This window comes from Notechis scutatus, chromosome 9 (genome assembly GCF_049901735.1).
Source record: "Notechis scutatus isolate UNSWTSFEM ecotype Mainland chromosome 9, rNotScu1.2, whole genome shotgun sequence".
NCBI lineage: Eukaryota > Metazoa > Chordata > Lepidosauria > Squamata > Elapidae > Notechis > Notechis scutatus.
The window spans coordinates 18,310,504-18,334,464 of NC_142017.1; the positions used below are offsets into that span (position 1 = coordinate 18,310,504).

At 42.5% G+C, this 23,961-nt stretch overlaps 1 protein-coding gene across 3 annotated transcripts in view; it reads left to right on the forward strand.

Moving 5' to 3' along the window:
* AMFR (autocrine motility factor receptor) overlaps positions 1–23,961 on the forward strand; it is a 43,445-nt gene that overhangs the window by 5,941 nt on the left and 13,543 nt on the right. For 2 of the 3 annotated variants that reach the window (XM_087971682.1, XM_087971683.1), the window contains exons 2-8: positions 7,412–7,504; positions 7,953–8,117; positions 10,068–10,220; positions 17,988–18,028; positions 19,070–19,202; positions 20,374–20,507; positions 22,905–23,015. In XM_087971682.1, the coding sequence (XP_087827808.1) occupies positions 7,442–7,504; positions 7,953–8,117; positions 10,068–10,220; positions 17,988–18,028; positions 19,070–19,202; positions 20,374–20,507; positions 22,905–23,015 (800 nt within the window). In that variant the 5' untranslated portion in view covers positions 7,412–7,441. Of the gene's footprint in view, positions 1–7,411; positions 7,505–7,952; positions 8,118–10,067; positions 10,221–17,987; positions 18,029–19,069; positions 19,203–20,364; positions 20,508–22,904; positions 23,016–23,961 lie in introns of all 3 variants that reach the window. The other variant, XM_087971681.1, reaches the window with a different exon arrangement.

Sequence of the window (23,961 nt, forward strand, 5' to 3'; positions counted from 1 at the left end):
ATAATTAAGGAAATTAGCACGTTGCCTCAATGAGTATAAAAGGACACAGCTGGGCTGGTAAAATTTGCCAGGAACAAAGTGACTTATTGCGTGAAGACGATACAGCAGAAGCTCTGAGGCTTGAGATTTTTTGCCAGGACTGGTTTGCCGAACAGAGCAAAGATTGTTGCTGTGGATTGTAATTTATGACAGCCGTTATCTTGTGAGACTTCTTTCTGTTTGATTTACTTTTGAAACGGCTGCTTTCTGTTTTGCTCGCTTGAATTTTGAAGGGGAGTCATAACAGCCAGCTAGTCCTCCATTTACACAACGGGAATCAGAATTCCCACCATTAAGCAAGGGGTTGGTTCAATGAGTCACACTCAATTGTACAACTTTTTGTTGTTGTTGCCATGGTTGTTAAGAGCAGTGGTTGCCAACTGGTGGGCCGCGGAGCGCTGGTGAGCCGTGAAAAATACTTTGGTGATCTGCAGAGAAATGTCCCCCCCAAAGCAATTAATCCAGGCTGCGCATGAACCCAAGGCTGCACCGCCCACGTGGCCCGCCCACCCGCTGGCCCCCACCCTTCAGCCAAGCGCAAACCTTACTTTGAGTAGAGCCACGTGAGCTGGAACTGAAGGTAAGACCAACAGCGGGGGAGGGAAATCCGTCCTGGGGTGGCTTGCGGACGTTGGTGGGAAAGTCGGTCCCATATTCCAGAACTGCAGTGGTCACAGGACTGGCCCTTTGGTCATCTCAGAGCAGCTCCTCCATGGCAGGTTGGTGCACCCGGGTGGAGGAGCAGCTGCTCTGGGATGACCAAAGGGCCAGTCCTGTGACCACTGCAGCTCTGGAATACGGGACCGACTTTCCCACCAACGACAGCAAGCGACCTGTCAGTCAAAATTCATATTAGTGATCCACGGAATTTAAAATTATAAGTTTGGTGGTCCTTGAAGTCCAAAAGGTTGGAGACCCCTCGTTAGGAGGATCGTTTTAGTTGTTAAGTGAACCACATCACGGTTGTTAAGTGAATCCGGCTTCCCCAAATTGAAAACCGGCCAGGAAGATTGCAAATGATGATCATATGACCCCCCAGGATGTGGCAACCATCAAAAAAAAAAAAAAAAAAAAAGCCAGCTGTGCCAAGTGCCCAAATTTTTATCATGTGACTGTGGGAATCCTGTGACAGTTGTAATTGTGAGACTGGTTGTAAATTGCTTTTTTTTCCAGTGCCGTTGTAACTTTGAATGGTCACTAAGCAAACAGCTTTAAGTTGAGAACTTCTGTACCTGAGCTTGTCCTCGACGTACGGCCACAAATAAGCCTAAAATTTCTGTTGTTAAGCGAGAGATTTGTTAAAGTGAGTTTTGCACCATTTTACAACCTTTCTGGCCACAGTCGCTAAGTGAATCGCTGCAGTCGGTCGTTAAGTGAATCTGGATTCCCCCATTGACTTAGCTGGTTAAAAGGTTGCAAAAAGGGATCATGTGACCCTGGGACATTGCAGTGGTCATAAATACGAACCAGACGACAGATGATCAAGAGTTGGAAGGGACCTGGTAGGTCATCCAGCCCCCTGCCCAAGCAGGAGACCCTACACCATTTCTGACAAACGGCAGTCCAAGACACAATAAAATCAAACAAACATTAGAAAGAACCTCACAGAAGACTCTGTAGAGTAGGAATTGTGTTTAGAATAATGTAGACATTACTAGAACGCGCCCAAAAATATGTACAAAGAATGGGGACGACGCAACTTTTATTTCAACGGAATTCGTAAACAGCGATGAACAGAAGATCGATTAAGACAGATAGATGAACAGAGTTGGAAAGGACCTTGTAGGTCATCTAGTCCAACTCCCCCGCCCAAGCAGGAGACCCTACACACCCCCAACAAGCGGCAGTCCAGTCTCCCTTGAAAACCTCCAGGGATGAAGCTCCCACAACTTTTGAAGGCAACTTCTGTTCCATGGGTTCCATTGAACTTGAAATGGTTCCAAATTTGGATCACGTGTCTGTGATGGTTGTTAAGTGTGAAAAATGGTCATCCATCCCTCTTTATTCAGTTTGAATGGTCATTAAATGAACCAGTGGAAGTCGAGAACAGTAACTGTCCCATTTTTTAATCAGTTTATTTTTTCAATAGAAGCTTAAAGGTGCCTGCTCCCCCACAATGATGTAGTTAAAGACAGCTGCTAGCAGTGGTGGGATTCAAATTTTTTTTTACTACAGGTTCGGTGGGTGTGGTTTGGTGGACGTGGCAGGAGAAGGATACTGCAAAATCCGCATTCCCTCCCCACCCCACTAACCTGCTTTCCAGCTCCGTTCTCCTGTGCAGGGCAACCAAAGGAGACCCAACCGATCAGCTGGGACTCGATGGGAGGCAGAGAAGAGATGGGGTTGGCGGGGCCAGTCAGAGGTGGGATTTGCCGGTTCTCCAAACTACTCAAAATTTTCTCACTCCCGGTTCTCTAGACCCGGTCAGAACCAGCTGAATGCCACTTCTGGTCACTAGCCTTCCGTAACACCCAAGATTGAAATGCTATTTTTCTTTCGTTGTGCAAACACACGTGTTGTGCACACACACTCTGAACGTGATGTTGCACCTGCAGTTGTTGATGAGCTCTCCCACGACTCTTGTAAGGCAAATGGGTAACGATTCTTGGCATGTTGTGTCTGGACTAAATGGCTTCCCATGACTTACTGAATTGCTTTAATAGCCGGCTATGCGCCAGGTAAGCTCACAATGCCAGGTAGACATTTTCGAAACGTCAGTCGCTCGAAAGAGGGACCAAGATGCAACGAGCAATTTGTGGCCTAAACTAATTATAATAAAATTAATGGGATAGAGGTAATCCTCTGCTTACAGCTGTTCGTTTCGTGGACGTTTGAAGTTACAGCGGCGCTGGAAAAAAAAAAAGAGAATTATAATTGTTTTTGATGTTTGTGACTGTTGCAGCATCCCCGTTGTCACGTGATTGAAATTCACAAGCCTTGGCAGCTGTAGGGATCGCCTTTAACAACGATGGGAAGAAAGGTCGTAAAATGGGGCAAACCTCACTCTGAAATTGTCTCGCTTAGCTACGGAAATTTTGGGTGCAGTTGTCGTCGTAAGTCGAGGACTAATGGTATAAGACAAGCATAACCACATGAGGTTTTCAAAAGTCAAGATGACTCGTGGTCCCTTGGGTCGTCATCCTTTCAGAAACCTGAACAGAGAAACAGAAGGACGCCAAGTAGGTAAAACGATGCAATGGGAGCAGGACTTCTGACTTCCTGCTGGCTTCCCCATTGAGTTTTCTTGTGGGACACTGGCAGGAAGCATTAGAAATCCATCCCTTCCTTCCTCCTTTCCCCCTTCCCTCCTTCCCTTTTCCTTCCTTCCTTCTTCCTTCCTTTCCTTTCCTTCCTTCCTTCCTTCCTTCCTTCCTTCCTTCCTTCCTTCCTTCCTTCCTTCCTTCCTTCCTTCCTTCCTTCCTTCCTTCCTTCCTTTTCCCTTCCTTCCCCTCCTTCCCTTTTCCTTCCTTCCTTCCTTCCTTCCTTCCTTCCTTCCTTCCTTCCTTTTCCTTCCTTCCCTCCTTCCCTTTTCCTTCCTTCCTTCCTTCCTTTTCCTTCCTTCCTTCCTTCCTCCCTTTTCCTTCCTTCCCTCCTTCCCTTTTCCTTCCTTCCTTCCTTCCTTCCTTCCTTCCTTCCTTCCTTCCTTCCTTCCTTCCTTCCTTCCTTCCTTCCTTCCTTCCTCCTTTCCCCTTCCCTTTCCTTCCTTCCTTCCTTCCTTCCTTCCTTCCTCCTTCCCCTTCCGTCCTTCCCCCTTCCGTCCTTCCCTTTTCCTTCCTTCCTTCCCTCATCCTCCCTCCCTCCCTTTTCCTTCCTTCCCTCCCTCCCTCCCGTTTCCTTCCTTCCTTTCCTCCCTCCCTTCCTTTTCCTTCCTTCCTTCCCTCATCCTCCCTCCCTCTCTTCCTTTTCCTTCCCTCCTTTCCTGCCTCCCTCCCTTTTCCTTCTTTCTTTCCTGTCTCTCTCCCTCCCTCCCTTTTCCTTTCTTCCTTCCTTACCTCATCCTCCCTCCCTTCCTTCTTTCCCTCCCTCTCTCCCTCCCATTTTAAGATGGCAGGTATAGAAATGTTTTACATTGAACTTTTTTGTTTTAAAACAGTACTTAGGGATCTTTTTGTTAAAGCTGTGGAGCTGTCATTGGGGGAGAAAGCCCTGAAGGAGCCATCACAGAACAGGCCCTGTCCTGAATATTCACCCACCCGACAATCCTTGCTCCAGATGGCAGTTGGAGGAGACTGATATGAGTGCAAGAACTTTTTCTGAGCATCAAACAAACCAGGGACAGCTTTTGATGCTTAAAACTAGCGCCAAGATCAGCACCTTAAGTGTAGAAATGGCAAAGAACTGGAACATTTACCTGTGCTTGCAACCCAGCTCAGCCCTGGGCCTGTGACTTGGCAATCCGCCAGACAGGAAGTGAAGTGAATCACCTGGGGAGGGGGCGTGGCAGCAGGTAAACACGGGCTGCCTCTGGTCAGGGGAACAAACTAAGCTGGTTCTTCAGCCAGGGGAAGCAATGATTGCCTGGGGACGCCTTTCTAATGTCCTGCTTTTCAGAAACTCCAATTTTATTGCTGTCTAAGGTTGAAACTTACCGGTAATCCTCAACTTAACGACCGCACTGGAACCCAGAATTTCAGTCGTTAAGCAAGACAGTTATTAAGCAAGCTTGGCCCCATTTTACGACTTTTCTTGCCGCAGTTGCTCTGTGAAATTTTCAACGTCATTGTACGCATGTTGTGCATTGACAATAAAACGTTCGATTGGTTGAATCAGTTCGGTTGTTAAATGAATAAAACTGTTGTCAAGTGAATCTGGCTTCTCCATTGACTTGGCTTGTTGGAAGGTTGCAAAAGGGGATCACATGACCCCCTCTGGGACGCTGCAACCGTTGTAAATACGAACCCTTTGGGCAAGCGCCCTAATTTTGATCACGTGACCAGCTGGAGACGCTGCCGCAGTCGTAAGTGTGAAAAATGACTGTAAGTCACTTTTGTCAGTGCCGTCGTAACTCTGAATGGTCACTAAACTCGAGAACTAAATGTCATTGTGTGTTTATATTTCTTTTCATTGGTTATTTGTTTTTCTTTCTGGACTCTGAAATTCTGTCCGGCTGTTTTTTGTTTCCTGAGTTATTTATAAAAATAATAAAGATGGGATAAACATAAATAAATTCTGATTATTTCAATTTAAGGCTGACCTGTTCCCACGACCACCTCCAGGGAGATCCCGTATCCTGTCCACCTCTTTCTCTTTCCTGTTTTATTCATGGGTTTACCGCAGCCTTGCCAAACTGAATATTTTTTCCCCTTGCCCTATTTGCTTGCCTTACACACCTAAATAGTTTTTTTTTTAAAAAAAAATGTGAAAATAAAGCTACTTTAACTCACTCCCATTGCCATTTCCCTATAAGGTAGTTTGCTGGGTGTGTTTTCAGATGCGCAAGGAAGGGCAGCCCTATTTCCCAACTGCCCTGGGGAGCATTTTTTGTGGATATGACCCTGAATTAATGCAAGTTTTCCCATTACGTCAAATGGAAACGTTGGAAACCTGACTGGGATCTGGATGAGACAGGCTCGGGGTTCGTTCGCCTGTTTGAATGACAAGACTGTCCTGCTTTTGGGTAACACGTGAATCTGATAGGCTGGCATTTAATTTCATTCACTTTTTGCCAAATGCGGTTCCTGGCTGTACGAAAGACAACGTGCGAACAAGGGTAGCATGTTCTGTTACAGGAGTGTTTCTCAATAGCCATAGCCCTTAGACTTATATACCACTTCATTCTGCTTTATAGCCTTCTCTAAGCAGTTTACAGAGCCAGCCTCTTGCCCCCAACAATCTGGGTCCTCATTTTACCCACCTCGGAGGGACGCAAGGCTGAGTCAACCTTCAACCAGTCAGGATCAAACTGCCGACAGTGGGCAGTGAGTTAGCCTGCAATCCTGCATACTAACCACTGCATACCATGGATGGATGGATGGATGGGATGGACAATAGCAATAGCACTTAATCTGGGTCCTCACTTTATTCACCTCGGAAGGATGGAAGGCTTTCTCTTGGCAACTTGAAGTTGGATGGACTTCAGCTTCCAGAATTCCCTAGCCAGCAATGGATTCTGGGAGTTGAAGTCCACCATCTTCAAGTTGCCAAGCTTGAAAAACATAGTGTGTTAGTGATTACAGCAATCCTAAAAAAAATATTGAATGATATTTTTGTTGATCCTACTCTGTTAGTAGCCAATTGCAGAATTATAGAAGGGTTTTGAAATCAACTTCATTCGATTTCATGTTCAAAAGTCTTGCATCTCTTGCCAATATGTAAGGATCAGGGGATTTATGGACGAGGATTGTGAACAGAATCTGTCCCTTTGTTTGTGTAGAATTGTTTTCTTTAGGATGGTTCTGAGATCCTTTGGTGAATGTCAGCTGTAGAGTTGTTTTTAAACTTTGCTCAGCAAAGTTTTATGTGACAAGTTCTCAGGATGCAAGGAATAATGATTAGGATGAGTTACTTCCTTATGTATAGCTTGAATTAGTCAGATCTACTTAAAAGACTATTTTGGCTTATATCAGACTTTTTCCATTGTGTGACTTCTGTTATCGACACGGAGTAAAAAAAACATCAAGCCATGTCATGTTTTTAATTCCAGAATAAATCACTGTAAAGAAATTAAAACCTGAATGGTGACTCAGATGTTATGAATAAATGTCATAAAAGTGTCAGACAAGAAGGTGTACGTCTACAGCATGCAAATCAGAACTATAGCTCCTTATTAATTACTTGATTCTCATGACTATGGAGTAGCCTTTGTTTGAATTTTTTAAAATAATGACATATGTATTAATAGGGCGTTGATTGTTCTTATGTTTGCTTTGTTTGTTGCACATCATTTGGGTTACAAATTTTCAAGTGGTGCCATATCAACGTTAGTAGTTCCACAGCCTGCATGGCTGTTGGCTGTCCTGAGTGGGTGTTTACATTTTGTCCCAAATGTCTGAAAGGAAGTAATTTGGCAAATAAATCTGAATTTTAAGATACTTCTGTTCTGTTTCTGTTCCGTTCCGTTCCGCTCCACTCCAAACATAATAACAGAGTTGAAAGAGACTTTGGAAGTCTTCTAATCTTCAAGCAGGCGACCCTATACAATTTCAGACAAATGATTTTTCAGTCTGTTCTTATAAACCTCTACTCTGCATTCCATTATCCTATCCCATCCCATCCCCCACTCTACTCCACTCCACTCCACCCCACCCCACCCCACCCTACCCTACTCCACCCTACTGTCTATTCTAGTTGCTTGGTAGTGAGATTGGTGGGACATAACAATTCTAAGTCTAATTCTAATTATTTTAATTCTATTTTATTTTATTTTTTCCAGGTGTTGGTAAATACAGCCTGTTGCATTCTGATGCTGATTGCAAAGCTAATACAGACCATTGTTTTTGGTCCTCTCCGTGTTAGTGAAAGGCAGGTAAGGAATGTTGGTTTGGTATGACTATTAGGTTTGTGATATTTGCAACGAGTGATGGGTGAATGATATTCATTAAATTCTTTCTTTTCAATGGGCCTTTTCACATATTTTTATTATCTGGGCCCATGAGAGCCAACATTTTAATGTTTAGGTGCAATTCCAAAAACCCACCAGAAAATTATTCAAAAACCACTACTCGGTATGTTTTATCTTTTTTTTAAAAAAAATCAATTTTTATTAAATGTTCAAAAACAAAGCAGTATGTTTTACTTTTAGAGTAAATTTTAAATGAATTATGAATGACTATCCACCTGCACTTTAGTGAAATTCCCATCTACCAATTAATAACCCAATTATAGCTTACCCTATTGCATAATGGTTCACAATGTGTAGTGTGACCTTAAAAAACAAGAATAACAACAACTATATGTGCAAATCTCTTTTTCAGCATCTCAAGGATAAGTTTTGGAACTTTATCTTCTACAAGTTTATTTTTATTTTCGGGGTGTTAAATGTCCAGACCGTGGACGAAGTGGTCATGTGGTGCCTCTGGTTTTCTGGACTTGTGTTCTTACATCTCATGGTCCAGCTTTGCAAAGACAGGTTTGAATATGTAAGTATATTTCTCCATGTATCTGGGCAATGGAGAGGGGATTTAATTGACCCCAGACCCTATCATCAATTTGTCCCTCAGGTCATTAAAGTTGGATATTTGGGGTGCAAGAATCACTTTTATTTTGTGCATGAAATGGGCCACGATTTGGATGCCCTGCTAGAATAGGATAGAATAATAGAATAGAAACAATAGAATAATACAATAGAGTAGAGTAGAGTAGAGTAGAGTAGAGTAGAGAACAGAACAGAACAGAACAGAACAGAATAGAACAGAATAGAATAGAATAGAATAGAATAGAATAGAATAGAATAGTTATATTAAAACAATCATGTTTTAAAACACCCAAAAGTTTAGAATAGAGAATAGAATAGAGAAGAGACGAGATGAGAAGAGAAAAGAGAATAGAATAGAACAGAACAGAATTAAAAATAGAATAGAATAGAATGGTTGGAAGGGACCTTGGAGGTCTTCTAGTCCAACCCCCTGCCTAGGCAGGAAACCCCACACCACTTCAGACAAATGGTTGTCCAATCTCTTCTTAAAAACTTCCAGTGTTGGAGCATTCACGACTTCTGGAGGCAAGTGGTTCCACTGATCAATTGTTCTCACTGTTAGGAAATTTCTCCTTAGTTCTAGGTTGCTTCTCTCCTTGATTCGTTTCCATCCATTGTTTCTTGCCTTCTGATTCTTAGGAAAATAGATTGACTCCCTCTTGTTTGTAGCAGCCCCTCAAATATTGGAATACGGTTATCATGTCAGCCCCAGTCCTTCTTTTCCTAGACTAGACATACCCAATTCCTGCAAGCATTCGTTATATGTTTTAGCCTCCAGTCCCCTTACGAAATAGAGTAATAGAGCGGTGTCTTTAGATTTTACAGGTTGCTGTAAAAGGAAATACATTCCAATAGAAGAAAATATTTGTAGCTCGGGGTTGAATTGTGGGGGTCCTAGGTGGTCTCTGAGCTTGGTTGTTTCTTGCAGATGTTTCATTACCAAACTAGGTAACATCATCAGTGCTAGAAGGGTGTGGAGTTTTACTCTTTATCTTGGAGATCAACGTCAAGATTAGTACTAAACTAACAATCAAGCAGTAAACAACAACCCAGTTAAGGAACTATCGATGCAGACAACAATCAAACAGTAAACAGCCTAATCAAGCAGCCATTAAGAGCACTCCCACCAACATAGCAAACTTCTAGTGCTGATGATGTTACTTAGTTGGATCATGAAACGTCCACAAGGAAACAACCAAGCTCAGAGAGAGTATCAAAGATCCCACAGATGTTTTCTCCCTATGTTATGTGGTTAGGATTTGAGGTTACAGCTCAGCAGCTAAATGCATGGAGATTGAGGATGGGTAGAAGGAAATATGTTTTTTTCACCCATAAGATAATTTAAATTGTGGGATTTGAAGCCAGAATGGAAGAATGGCTGTGACCATCCAGTCCTGGATTTTGAGCTTTTCTATCCAGCTGACCAGCGTGTGACCCATAATGCCGAACACACTGGGCAGGACATTCCTATTCCTATTCCTATTCTATTCTATTCTATTCTATTCTATTCTATTCTATTCATTATTCTTTTCTGTTTTACTCTATTCTATTCTATTCTACTCTACTCTACTCTACTCTACTCTACTCTTTTCTTCATTCCAGTATCTATTCTATTCTATTCTATTCTATTCTATTCTATTCTATTCTATTCTATTCTATTCTACTCTACTCTACTCTACTCTACTCTACTCTACTCTACTCTACTCTACTCTTTTCTTCATTCCAGTATCTATTCTATTCTATTCTATTCTATTCTATTCTATTCTATTCTATTCTATTCTATTCTATTCTATTCTATTCTATTCTATTCTACTCTACTCTACTCTACTCTTTTCTTCATTCCAGTATCTATTCTATTCTATTCTATTCTAACTCGTGTGTTGGTATTTTTCAGCTCTCTTTTTCGCCCACCACTCCGTTGAACAGCCACATCCGAGTCCTGACTCTGCTGGTTGTCATGTTGCTTTCCTGCTGTGGCCTGGCAATGGTGTGTGGCCTCATTGGCTACACGCATGGAATGCACACACTGTCCTTCATGGCAGCGGAGGTGAGATTCCTGGTTCAATTTCCTGGGGTTTTAAGCTTTTCTGGTTTATCGAGCTTCGCTGTGCCTGCGGGTGGGAGGGTTGTTACATTGTGTGTGTGTGTGTGTGTGTGTGTGTGTGTGTCTTTAGGCAGTAGAGGTAGTCCTCCACTTAACGGCCACAATGGACCCCAAAGTATCTGTGTTGCTAAGTGAGGCATGTGTTAAATGAATTTTGCCCCAATTTACGACTTTTCTCGCCACATCGGTAAGTGAATCACTGCAGCTGTTAAGTTAGTACCATGGTTGTTAAGTGAGTCTGGCTTCCCCGTGGACTTCGCTTGTCAGAAGGCCGCAAAAGAGGATCACGGGACTACAACAGTCATAAGTATGAACCAGTGGTCAAGCATCTGGATTTTGATCACGTGTGGATGCTGCAAAAGTTGTAACTATAAAAAATGGACATAAGTCACATTTTTCACTGCCATCATAACTTTGAATTAGTCACTAAACAAATTGTTTTAAGTGGAGGACTCCCTGTATATATTGTTTGGTTTAGTTTAATTTATTGTCATTGCACCTCGTACAACAAAATTAAATACCCTCTTCAGTGTACATTATGACTATGAAACTAAACACAAACACACATCCTTCACATTCTATACACCGAATTGAAAACCCCTGACATTGCATTAATGTTGCACTATACAGTAGAATTCAACAGAGCTACTGCCCTGGGATAGAAGCTGATTTCCAGCCTTTTTTAAAAAAATAATATATTTATTCAACATTTGTAAAATTAAAAAACATGTATATGCATTTTACAGCATTGTTTGAGCAATACACTTGTACTTTCCTTCCGATAGCGTGTTATACATTGTCATAATAACTCCTTCGTCCTTTTAAACTCTATATATGCATACATATAGTTTTTTTACATTTATTTACACATCACCCTTAATTTCAAAATGTTACTGGGTCATCAGATATCACCTTTTCTTTAGCCAGTCATACCAGATATCCCAGGTTTTGTAATATTCACTGTCTTGATTATCTTTTAGCAGTTCAGTTAGTCTGTCCATCTCGGCACATTCATGTATCTTATTGATTATCATGTTTTTTGAAGGGGTCGTAGCCAATTTCCAATTTTGAGAAAAACTTATTCTAGCTGCTGTTATAATATGCAGAATCAAGTATTGGTGCTTCTTTTTCATATTTGGTTCTAACATGGAAATCTGATTTCCAGCCTATTTGTGCTTGTTTTTATTGTCCTGTACCGTCTGCCAATGTCAGGTGGTGCTCCATTCAAAATTCAAGAAAGAAATACTTAGACTCCTTAGATTAGAAAAAAGATATCTTTTACTGAATATGAAGTGGTAGCAACCATAGAATTCTGAATCTGAGAAATTAGGCGCGCAAATCACATATACAAAGTGATGGAAATGTTCCCACCCCCAATAGTTCAAATGATTCTTCCAATTAAAAGTTGTGAATATGATCATGTGGTGATGATGAGGCCTCTGTCCGTTGACCTTGGCATATTTTGATAAAGGTTTGCAGCTGCACAGAGAAAAGAAAGCTAAGTGAGAAATAGAAACTTAAACAGGAATTTATACTCCCCCCCCTCCTCATTTTTACAACACTAGAATGTAACGCCTCCAGCTCGCTTCCCAGACTTTACCCCCTCCTCCCCCCTTTACTTATGGCAGCCAAAAGATGCAAAGCAATAGTAGAGGATCTTGAAGGCTGACAGCCAGATGGTAATAGTTAAAAAAAAGGGGTTCCCAGGATGAGATGGATCTTTGAGAATGTTTTGAACTTTCTTAAGGCAGCGGGAGCTATAAAGCTCTTCCAAAAAGGGGAGAGGGCAACCCATGATCCTCTGGGCAATGACGTTCACCCTCTGGAGTGCTGTCCTACCTGCCTCTGTGCAATTGGCAAACCCTACACAGGTGCAGTAAGTTAAGATCAATGATGGAATTCAACTGGTTCGCACTGGATCAGGTGAACCGGTAGCAAGGATTTGGCATGGGTCGCAGAACCGGTAGTAAGTTCTGGCTGGCCACGCCCCCGACCTGGTTGCCCTCCCGCCCGATGTTCACTTCACCCTGCCTGCCTGACTTCGCCTAAGGTATTTCTTAATTTTTTCCCCCTCCCAACAATCAGATGTTCTCCACTCCTCTACTCGTTGTAGAATACCTTATGCCACCAGACTTGAAATTCTAGACCTAGAAAACCTAGAACTATGCTGCCTTCAGTCCGATCTAAGTATAGTATCTAAAATCATACATTGCAATGTCCTATCCGTCAATGAATACTTCAGCTTCAACCATAACAACACAAGAGCACACAACAGATACAAACTCAAGGTTAACCGCACCAAACTTGATTGCAGGAAATACAACTTCAGCAACAGAGTGGTCAGTGTCTGGAATATTCCACCTGACTCTGTGGTTTCTTCCCCAAACCCCAATAACTTCAACCTTAGACTGTCTACTATTGACCTCACCCCTTTCCTAAGAGGTCTGTAGGGGGCGTGCATAAGCGCACCAACGTGCCTACCGTCCCTGTCCTATTGTTTTGGTTTTTTTTAATATGTATCCATGTATTCATAACTATGTTTTTACTTATACCTATTATCTTGTAAGCAATTGACAAACCAAATAAAATAAAAATCAAGTAATATAAATAAAATAAAATAAATTCCCCTTGCTGAGGCCCAGGAAGGCAAAAAATGGCTCAGCCCCCCCCCTCCATTTTTTGCCTTCAAGAGCCCCAGGGGAGCCTTAGGGGAGCAAAAACGCCCCCCCAGAGGCCTCTTCTGAGGCCAGGAAGCTCCCCCAAAACAGATGGGGGCTGCAATGATTTTCCACTGGACTCAACACTACTGAGCAAGTCACAGTCTATGGAGCAGAGCTCAAACTACCAGGGACTGGAATCATTAGAAGATGTAGTTTGTTTTGAAGAACAGATTGGTCTGCCTTTCCTAACACTGTTTATATAATCAGTTCAGGATTACAGCATTTGCGAGCTAGGAATGTTCCCTTCCCAGCCACTCATGGCTAAGCACAGAGGGCATATACTTCAGAGTTTCAGCACTCATCCTTATTATTATGTAATTATAATTTAAATTAGTACCCGGAGATCAGTACCAGTATGCCTTGGTCTGTCATTCTTGGAATAGCTCCCACATTTGACCTACAAAGGTTAAAAGGTTTCAGTAGATTTATAGGCTATTAGCTTAGTCTCTACAAACTAGCAATCGCAATAGCCCTTAGACTTATGTACCGCTTCACAGTGCTTTGCAGCCCTCTCTAAGTGGTTTACAGAGTCAGCCTCTCACCCCCAACAATCTGGGTCTTCATTTTACCCACCTTGGAAGGATGGAAGGCCAAGTCAACCTTCAGCTGGTCAGGATTGAACTCCTGGCAGCAGGCAGAGTCAGCCTGCAGCATTGCCTTCTAAGCATTGTGCATCATGATCGGATGGATGGATGGATGGATGGATGGATGGATGGAAGAAAGGAAGGGAAGGGAAGGGAAGGAAGGGAAGGGAAGGGAAGGAAGGGAAGGGAAGGAAGGAAGGGCAGTAGCAATAGCTCTTAGACATATACCACTTTATAGTCTTTCCAGCCCTCTCTAAGCAGTTTACAGAGTCAGCCTCTTGCCCCCCACAATCTGGGTCCTCATTTTATCCACCTCGGAAGGATGGAAGGCTGAGTCAACCTTGAACTGGTCAGGATCGAGCTCCTGGCAGTGGGCAGAGTTAGCCTGCAAGATTGCCTTTTAAGCATCATGGATGGATGGATGGATGGATGGATAGTATGGGATAGGATAGGATAGGAAAGGAAAGGGAAGAAGAAGGAGAAGGAGAGGAGGAGGAGGAGGAGGAGGGAGGAAGGAAGAAGAAGGAGGAGGAGGAGGGAGGAGGAGGAGGAGGAGGAGGAGGAGGAGGGAGGAAGGAAGGGAAGGGAGGAAGGGCAATGGTGATAGCACTTAGACTTATATAGTGCTTCACAGTGTTTCAGAGCCCTCTGTAATTGGTTTACAAAGTCAACCTCTTGCCCTCAACAATCTGGCTCCTCATTTTATTAACATCAAGAAGGATGGGAAGCTGAGTCAACCTTGAGCCGTTCAGAATCTACATAGAAACGTAGAAACCAAGTTGTCCTTTGATTCTTTATTTGACACATATTAAAAAACATTGGGGTTGTCTACATTGGGTTTACAATTTCCAGCTTCTTGTGTTCCAGGAAGTTGGTTCTGCAGGCAGTTAATTCCCCTTAGCTTTACCAAGTGACTAGAGACCTTGTCTATTTTGGCGCCTTGGCTTGACTGACGGGACCCATGAAATACCTATGTCCTTTTTTCAGTGACGTCACATTCCTTTCTTGTGTTCGGTATGTCGTTGTGATGACCCTCAGCCCTTTCTTTTGGGGGGGGGGGCATCAGGGTAGGCATGGCAGAGATCCTAAGTAGCAATGGATTGTTCTGAACGGCACTTCATTAAATGTAATCTTATTTTTTAAAAAGGTTTTTGTTAAATACAGACAATCCTTGAACTTACAACAGTTCATTTAGTGACCCTTCAAAGTTACGACGGCACTGAAAGAAAAGGGACTTATGACATTTTCACACTTATGACCGTTGCAGCACACACACACACACACGGTCACAATTCAGATGCTTGGCAACTGGTTCATATTTATGACGGCTACATTGTCCATGGAAAGCGGGTTATGGGGGTCCCCTTTTGCAACCTTCAATGGGGAAGAAAGATTCACTTTAACAACCATGCTACTAACTTAACAACTTCGATCATTCTCTTAACCACTCTGGCAAAAAAGATCGTAAAACAGGACGAACATGGACTGAACAAGTGTCTCGCTTAGCCCCAGAAATTTTGGGCTCAATTGTGGTTGTAAGTCGAGGTCTACCTATAGTTATTTCATTTGTAATTGGATCCTGTCCTTCATAGGATTTGCAAGCTTTTCCTGTTTAGCAGAATTACAAATATTCGGTTTCCTCTTTCACATTACTTAATACAACGGTCATTTTCTGTTACATATTATTCATCCTTTTTTACTTTCTCCACGTAAATAGTCCATGGATTCAGTGTTAGGTTTCTCTCTCAAACACACTGACTGTGAGGACCCAAAGGGGCGTGGCACAAAAGCAACACAGTCAGATAATCAGTAGGAGTCCCTTTATTAGCTCCAACTTTGCCCCCAATGTCCTGGTTACCTTCTGGAGGGAGAAAAAAACTCTCCCAGGAAGAGCCTTTGGCTGCAGAGAATCAAGTCCAAAACATGGTCAACAAAAACTGGAGCTATAAGTCCAATCAAGTCCAATCAAACTGTAACTATAAGTCCAATCAATCATAAGTCCAATCAAGGCAAAATGAGTTAATTAGGAATTCCAGACGTGAAGGCATGGCAATAACTCAACACGGTTGGGAAGACGCCAGAAACACAGATAAGCAAAGTCAACACAAGATAAACTCATTTTTCTCCCAGCAGCTGCCACACTCAGCAAGCATTTTTTTTAAACTCTCATTCCCAGGTGTGGCTAATGAAGGGAATCAGGGCCCTTTCCTCCCCTGTAAGCCACGCAACCCACGTTGCTCTCTTCTCCGTTCCTCCTTGGTTGCTCTAGGATGAAGAAGGAGTGGACCGGGGTCTTCCTCTGAACCCCCTCTCCCTTGTTCTACCTCTCCCCTGCTCTGCCCAGCCGGACGTTGCCCTTCCCCAGTTTCTTCCACAGCCAACAGAGCCACACTGCCATTCCCTGTCAGCTGTTTGTGTTCCTCCTCGGATTCAGACACCGACAGGGGCATGACACTGAATTAAAAAAAAAAAAATTCTGCAAACTATCCTGCTGCTGCAAACTAATAAAATCTTGAATTCATACAGGTGTCCTCGACTTACAAGAGCTCATTTAGTGACCCTTCAAACTTACATCATCACTGGAAAAAAGTGATTTGTGACCAATTTTTACACATATGACCATTGCAGGATCCCCAGGATTACCTGATCAAAATTAGGATGCCGGGCAACTGGTTCCTATTTATGACGGTCGCAGCATCCCTGGGGTCACATGATCCCCTTTTGCAACCTTCTGACAAGCAAGGTCAACGGGGAAGCCAGATTCACCTAACGACCAGGTTACTAATTTAGCAACTCCGTTGATCCACTCAATCAATCAATCAATCTATCAATCAAACATTGTCAATGCAGAACATGTGTACAATGAAATTGAAATGCTGGCCCTGCAAGTCTACCATATTAACAACTGTGTGTTCTGACCCAAACCCTTTTCCAATAAAACAAACATGAACCAAAGGGAACAGAAACCTTTTAATGATTCTTACGAATCCCCTGTTAAAAGGCTGCTGCAAACTACAGTAATTAACTTTGATAAACACAAGCTTCGCCAAAACTGCACGAGGCTGCCAAGAATAACAGATAAGGTAACCTAGAGATATTTTACAACTCAAGAGTCTTCAAATACCAACTAAGATACTACAATGTCCATGAGGCTGAGTTTCAAAACGTCTTTGCTTCCTGCAAAGAACATCCGATCCACAGCTGGCTTTTATCTTCTTGAAGGAGGGGCCATTACCTTGCAGCCTTACTCCCGAGTCTCCCGTGCTGCTGCAGCTGCTCTTTCCTTCGAGCATCCCTGCACGCATGCGCCCTTGGCACAGGCTCCTCGGGAACCTCCTCATCGCTGCTGCCAGTCCCCACAATCCCTGAAGGCAGCAGTCCACTCCCTAATGGTCCTGGCCCCTCCTCTGAGTCCTCGCTCTCCTCAGCTGTCCGCACCTGCTGCTGGCTAAGCACAACACTGTGGCAAGAAAGTTCGTAAAATGGGGCAAAGTTCTCTTAGCAACTATCTCACTTAGCAACAGAAGCACTGGGCTCAATTGCAGTCGTAAGTCGAGGACTACCCATATCGCTTGTCATAACTTAAAACTTTTAAGCAGAATTTTTTTTTGAAGCAACTTCAGGTAGCCCTAGATTTACAACCTTTTGTTTAAGCCAGCATTCAAAGTTATAGGCCCCGGAGAAAGAGACTTGGGACTGGTCCTCGCATGTACGACCAGCATAGCACCTGACGTTCATGGGATTGCTTTGCAACTGGCATGTATTTAGGACAAGTGGATCATCATTTGTGACTTTCCCAGCTGGCTTCCGACAAGCAAAGTCAATGCAGGAAACTGGATTCATTTCATGATCTTACGACTCACTTAACAAATGCAGTGGTTCACTTAACAATGGCGGTGCACAGGTCGTACAGTTGGACATGAGTCACTTAGCAACCTCCCTGCTTAGCAACAGAATTTCTTCATCTTATATATCTGTTCAAGCACTAGAATAAAGGCGTCTTATCCCTTTTTGTATCCCACAGGGCCTTGTGTGTTTGTCCATTTGTGCTTCCTGCGAGGTATAAATCGATTTTACCCATTTTTGTGAAATGTTCTCCAAAGTTGTGTATCTTACAAAACAAAGCTACTTTGATATTTTGGGTTTATTTATTTATTTTGTGTGTGTGTGTGTGTGTGTGTGTGTGTGTGTGTGCAAAAAACAACAACAAAATTCTGCACTTCTCCAAGAACAGACATATAGTTTCTGTAACTTAATCTTCTTCTGATCTTGGCCATTGCCAATTGTGGAATGCAGAAGGAATATTTAAACTCGTAGGACTGGAAAAGCCATTTCCTTGTTTTTTTTTTGTGGTAACCGCTCCAGCTTCGGAGAATGACGGGCGAATTCTTTTTGTCCCTTAACAGTCGCTGCTTGTCACTGTAAGAACTGTGCACGTGATTTTACGGTAAGCACGCTATCCACGCCGAACAGGTTGTGTGGCATTCATCTGACCTAAGAAAGAGGGTGGTTATTTTATGTTGTTGTTGTTATGGATTGGTTAACTTTTCCCATTGCAGACATTTCATTACCCAACTAGGTGTCATCATCAATGCTAGACTAGAAAGAAGACAACCAAGCTCAGAAATCACCAAGGGCCCTACACTCCTCCTCCTCCTTTCTAGAAACCCACTCCCTTTTAGCAGTGATGATGTTAACCAGTTGGGTAATGAAATGTCCACAAGAAAACAACCAAGCTCAGAGAGCACCAAGGACCCCACAGTCTTCATCTTTCCTTCCCTTCCCCTTCCTCCTCCTCCTCCTCCTCCTCCTCCTCCTCCTCCTCCTCCTCCTCCTCACTGATGATGTTAACTAGTTGGGTAATGAAATGTCCACAAGAAAACAACCAAGCTCAGAGAGCACCAAGGACCCCACAGTCTTCATCTTCCTCCTTCCCCTCTCCACCTCCCTCCTCCCCCTCCTCCTCCTCCTCCTCCTCCTCCTCCTCCTCCTCCTCCTCCTCCTCCTCTCTAGCACTGATGATGTTAACTAGTTGGGTCATGAAATGTCCACAAGAAAACAACCAAGTTTAGAGAGCACCAAGGACCCCACAGTCTTCCTCCTTCTCTCCACCTCCTCTCCCCCTCTTCCTCTTCCTCTTCCTCCTCCTCCTCCTTCCTCCTCCTCCTCTCTAGCACTGATGATGTTAACTAGTTTGGGTCATGAAATGTCCACAAGAAAACAACCAAGTTTAGAGAGCACCAAGGACCCCACAGTCTTCCTCCTCCCCTTCTCCTCCTCTCTAGCACTGATGATGTTAACTAGTTGGGTCATGAAACGTCTGCAAGAAAACAAGAGCACCAAGCCCCCACCCATTTCAACCCTGAGCTACAAATCTCTTTTATTGACATTAGCACCTGTTAGGAGTAAGACAGACTTTTGCTGCTGTTCCCTTCCCCGTAGAACCGGCAGGGGAAATCAATGCAGGATTTCTCTTTCCTTCACCCAGTTACATCATTCATCTCTGGGATCTGAACCACGAAGGCACCTGGGAGAGCAAAGGCACCTATGTTTATTACACCGATTTCATTATGGAGCTGATGCTGCTGTCCTTGGATTTGATGCATCACATTCACATGCTGGTATAAAGGTTTAATAAAATCATTCCGTGAGTCCAACGTGGGGCAGACGTGACACAGGACCAGCCAACTCGCCACGGCCAACTCGCCTTGGGACAAGAGTTACACATAGGTCAAAGAAATTGTGGAAGAGAATCATTAAAAAATGCCAAAGGAGGGATAAAATGAAATGTGAATGACAAGTATTACAATAACGTTTTAGTTATTTCAAATAATTAAATTGAATTGTTGAATTGTCCCGCGTTGAGTTGGCCATAGTGAAGTTGGCTGCGGCGAATTGGCGATGGCGAGTTGATTTGATTCACTTAATAAATGTCTCACTTAGCAACAGTAAATTCGGGCTCAGTGGTGGTCATATATCCGGGACTGCCTGTCCTCTTGCACATAGTAGGGCTTCCTTTGTGTTGCTTTGTATACCAGGATGAAAAAGCAAGACTTTTGGGGGGATGGAGGCTTTCACTAAATAATAATCTGAAAGAGAATCCACAAGCAGTTTGTTTCTGGTAAGGCCACAAAGCCCCCCCCAAAATATATATTTTTTCTTGAAGTTTTGGACTGAGTGTTGCAGGCTCCAACTGAGAACTGTGTACTTTTTAAAAATTAGTCTGTAATATAAAAATAGAAAAATATAAAAGGAAATAGGAAAAATAGGAAAGGGGAGAGAAAAGTGCAGGGAAAAGAGGAAAAAGAAAGAAAAGGCATTGACTTATGACTCCCTTTGGTGCAGTAGAATAAGATAACGTCAAACCTCAACTTTTTACTTTTACATAATAGTATAAACTAGCCGTTTCTATAATAGGAAACCTATCTCATCAGTAAAACCCAAAATCAAAGATTCATTTTCCCCCTCCCCCTTTTGCAGCCGCATAAAGTCCAGAAGCGGTTTCCAAGTAGAAACAAAAATACTGGTATGTTTTGCTTTAATCAGAAAAGTCAATTTAGCCATCTGTGCGAACTCCCATCAACTTTTGCAGCCGTTCATCCATTGCGGGAATCAAAATTTTCCTTCTATTTTTGTGCATAAAGTATTTTGTGTCCCGAATAGGACAAACATTTCATTGAAGAAGGTTCCGCCGGACATCGTGAAATAATTCTCTTTTCTTTTATTTGTGTTCTTTCTCTCGCAACGGTGATTTGCTTTCCTGCTCTTCTTGGGGAAAAATATATTTGGAAGCTGTTTGGCAACATTTGGCTGTCGATGGCCAGTCTGGTGATCTTTATGCAGCTGCGTTACCTGTTCCATGAAGTTCAGCGCAGATTGCGGCGCCATAAGAATTACCTGCGGGTGGTTGGGAACATGGAAGCAAGGTGAGCCTCTTCCTTTAATTCTAGAGCGAGAAATAATGAAACCCCCCCCCCCCAAATCTAGGGCCACGTGTGTCTCATGCTTATGCTTTTTGGGGGGAATTGGGCCGACCTTCACCACAACTGCGAAATAATCACACCACCATACAATATTCTTTATTGGCCAAGTGTGATTAGACATACAAGGAATTTGTCTCTGGTGCATAAGCTCTCAGTGGGTGCACAAGCAACGAACTGATAAATCATAAGATACCAATAGAAAGAGTGCAGAGAAGAGCAACAAAAACGATCGGAGGACTGGTGGCTAAAACATATGAAGAACGGTTGCCAGAAGTGGGTATGTCTAGTCTAATGAAAAGAAGGATTAGGGGTGACATGATAGCAGTGTCCTAGTATCTCAGGGGCTGCCCCAAAGAAGAGGGAGTCAAGCTATTCTCCAAAGCACCTGAAGGCAGGACAAGAAGCAATGAGTGGAAACTAATCAAGGAGAGAAGCAACTTAGAACTAAGGAGAAATTTCCTGTCAAATCATACTAGGAAATAGTCCATATAAATTATAAGGATACAAGCGACAGAGTTACAGTCATACAGTCCCAAGTGGGAGGGGATGGGTGATAAGGAGTGATGAGAAGATTAATAGTAATTGTAGTGCAGACTTTGTAAATAGTTGGACAGTGTTGAGGGAGTTATTTCTTTAGCAGAGGGATGGTTGTCCCAGAGGTACTTTTTTTTAAAGAGGCTGTAGGACTTTCTGGTTTTTCTTTGAAGACGTTTCGCTTCTCATCCAAGAAGCTTCTTCAGAGCTGAAGAAGCTTCTTGGATGAGAAGCGAAATGTCTTCAAAGAAAAACCAGGAAGTTTGTGTCTAGTTGTTTTGACATGCAATGCCCTACAGCAGCACCCCAAGGGGAGGAGTTGAAACAATTTATGTCCAGGATGTGAGGGGTCTGTAGATATTTTCTCAGCTCTCTTTCTGACCCGTGCAGTATACGGGTCCTCCATGGAAGGCAGGCTGGTTGCAAATATTTTTTTCTGCAGTCCTAACTATCTCGTGAAGTCTGTGTCTGTCTTGTTCGGTTGCAGAGCCAAACCAGAACGTCATACTGTAGAAATGACAGGCTCCACAATTCCTCTTTAGATTGTGGTTTTAGCAGGGTTTGTCTACTATGCCTTTATTTAGTGATTTACAGGTAGGCCTTGACTTACAGCCATTCGTTTAGTGACCGTTCAAAGTTACAACGGCATCGGAAAAAAGTGACTTAGGACCAGTGCTCACACGCTTGTGACCGTCGGAGCATCTCTGTGTTCTTGTAATCAAAATTGGGCCACATGGGCAACAACTGGCCTGTGTTTACAACCCTTGTAGCATCCTGAGGTCTTTTGATCTGCCATTTGCAGCCTCCCCAGCCAGCTTCTGGCAAGCAAAGTCAATGCGGGGGAAGCTGGGTTCGTTTAATGACCGCATGATTCACTTTAATGACGGCAGTGATTTGCTTAACTGTGGCAAAAATGGAGATATAAATCAGGTGTAACCCCCTCAACAACTGCCTTATTTATTTATTTATTTATTGAATTTATATTGCTGCCTATTCGCCAGGATCGAACTGCTGGCAGTAGGCAGAATTAGCCTGCAATGTTGCATTCTAACCACTGCACCACCATGGTGCTTACCTACCATCTACCTATCTATATTCCATCCATCCATCTGTCCATCCTTTTCTCTCTTTGCTCCCCTCTCAATTGTCTGTCTGTTAACCTGCTTAACAATGATTTATTGATTGATTGATTGATTGATTGAATTTATATTTCTGCCTATTCGCCAGGATCGAACTGCTGGCAGTAGGCAGAATTAGCCTGCAATTTTGCATTCTAACCACTGCACCATCATGGCACTTACCTACTATCTATCTATCTATATTCCGTCCATCCATCCATCCATCCATCCATCCATCCATCCATCCATCCATCCATCCTTTTCTCTCTTCCCCCCTCTCAATTGTGTGTCTGTTAAACCGCTTAACAACTTATTTATTTATTTATTTATTTATTTATTTATTTATTTATGTATGTATGTATGTATGTAATTATTGAATTTATATTGCTGCCTATTCACCCATGGTGACTCGAGAATGTAAAACCACATTTAAAATAAAAAAATTAAAAAAGTAACAAAAAGAATCTAATAAATTAATAAAGTACAATAGGAAAAAAAAAATCTGGAAAATAAATAAATAAAAAATCACCAACTCTCACCCCCGCCCTGACGACAGACTACTTGCCTTGTGTAGCAAGTGAAATTCTTTCCCCAATTGTGGTCGTAAGTTGGAAACTGCCTGCGGTTTGGGCTCCTAAGCTGGCAATCTGGCTCACCCTGCTGTCACGTCTCTCTTGGCTTTTCCTAGGTTTGCAGTGGCAACTCCTGAAGAATTGGCCTCCAACAACGATGACTGCGCCATTTGCTGGGATTCCATGCAGGCCGCCCGGAAGCTCCCTTGCGGCCACCTCTTCCATAAGTAAGTCCTGGAGGAGGGACGGTGACAATAGGCTCCATTATAGCCATATGCTGAGGTCTACCTATATGGACATCTTATTGGATTGCAATAAAGTGCTAGGAGTCTTGATGAATTTAGCGGTGTACACTGAATATATATATATCAGTTTTGCCTAAGGACACTGGTTCCGCTAGATACCTCCAAAATCAGATAGGGGTACCCTGTAAGGGTGGTGTATTTATCTGAACGTTATTTCTTTGCATTTACCAAATGCATATTTTGATACAGTATTTTCTTTTATCTGTTTTGCCCTGGAGTTGGAGCTTGTATTTTATTTTATTTTATTTTATGTTTTATTTTATTTTATTATTTTATTTTTTTACTTTTTTTTATTATTATTTTATTTTTTACTTTTTTTTTTTTTTTTTTGATGTCATTTTATCTGTTTTCTTTTTATTATTTCTCTTTTTTTATCTTTTTTGATGTCCTAAGACTAAGCAATTATCTGTTTCTCTCTCTTCTATCTATTATCTCTCTCTTTTTCTCTCATCTTTTTAATCATCTATCTCTATCTATCTATCTATCTATCTATCTATCTATCTATCTATCTATCTATCTATCTATCATCACTGCCTGCCTGCCTGCCTGCCTGCCTATCTATCTATCTATCTATCTATCTATCTATCTATCTATCTATCTATCTATCTATCCATCCATCCATCCATCCATCTATCTATGTATCCATCCATCCACCCATCCAAAATCATTTATTGTATTACGTACTTTCACCAATTTTTAAGCATTCTCACCAACAAACCTTGGAAGGTTTTCATATTCTCAACTGAAATCTTACAGAATGTTGATATTTTGGACTGAAATGTTGCAAGATTTTGTTGTTTTTAATCTGAAATATTCTGAATGTTTGGGCAGGAACATCGAGCTGAACTTTGGCCACTTAATAATGTAT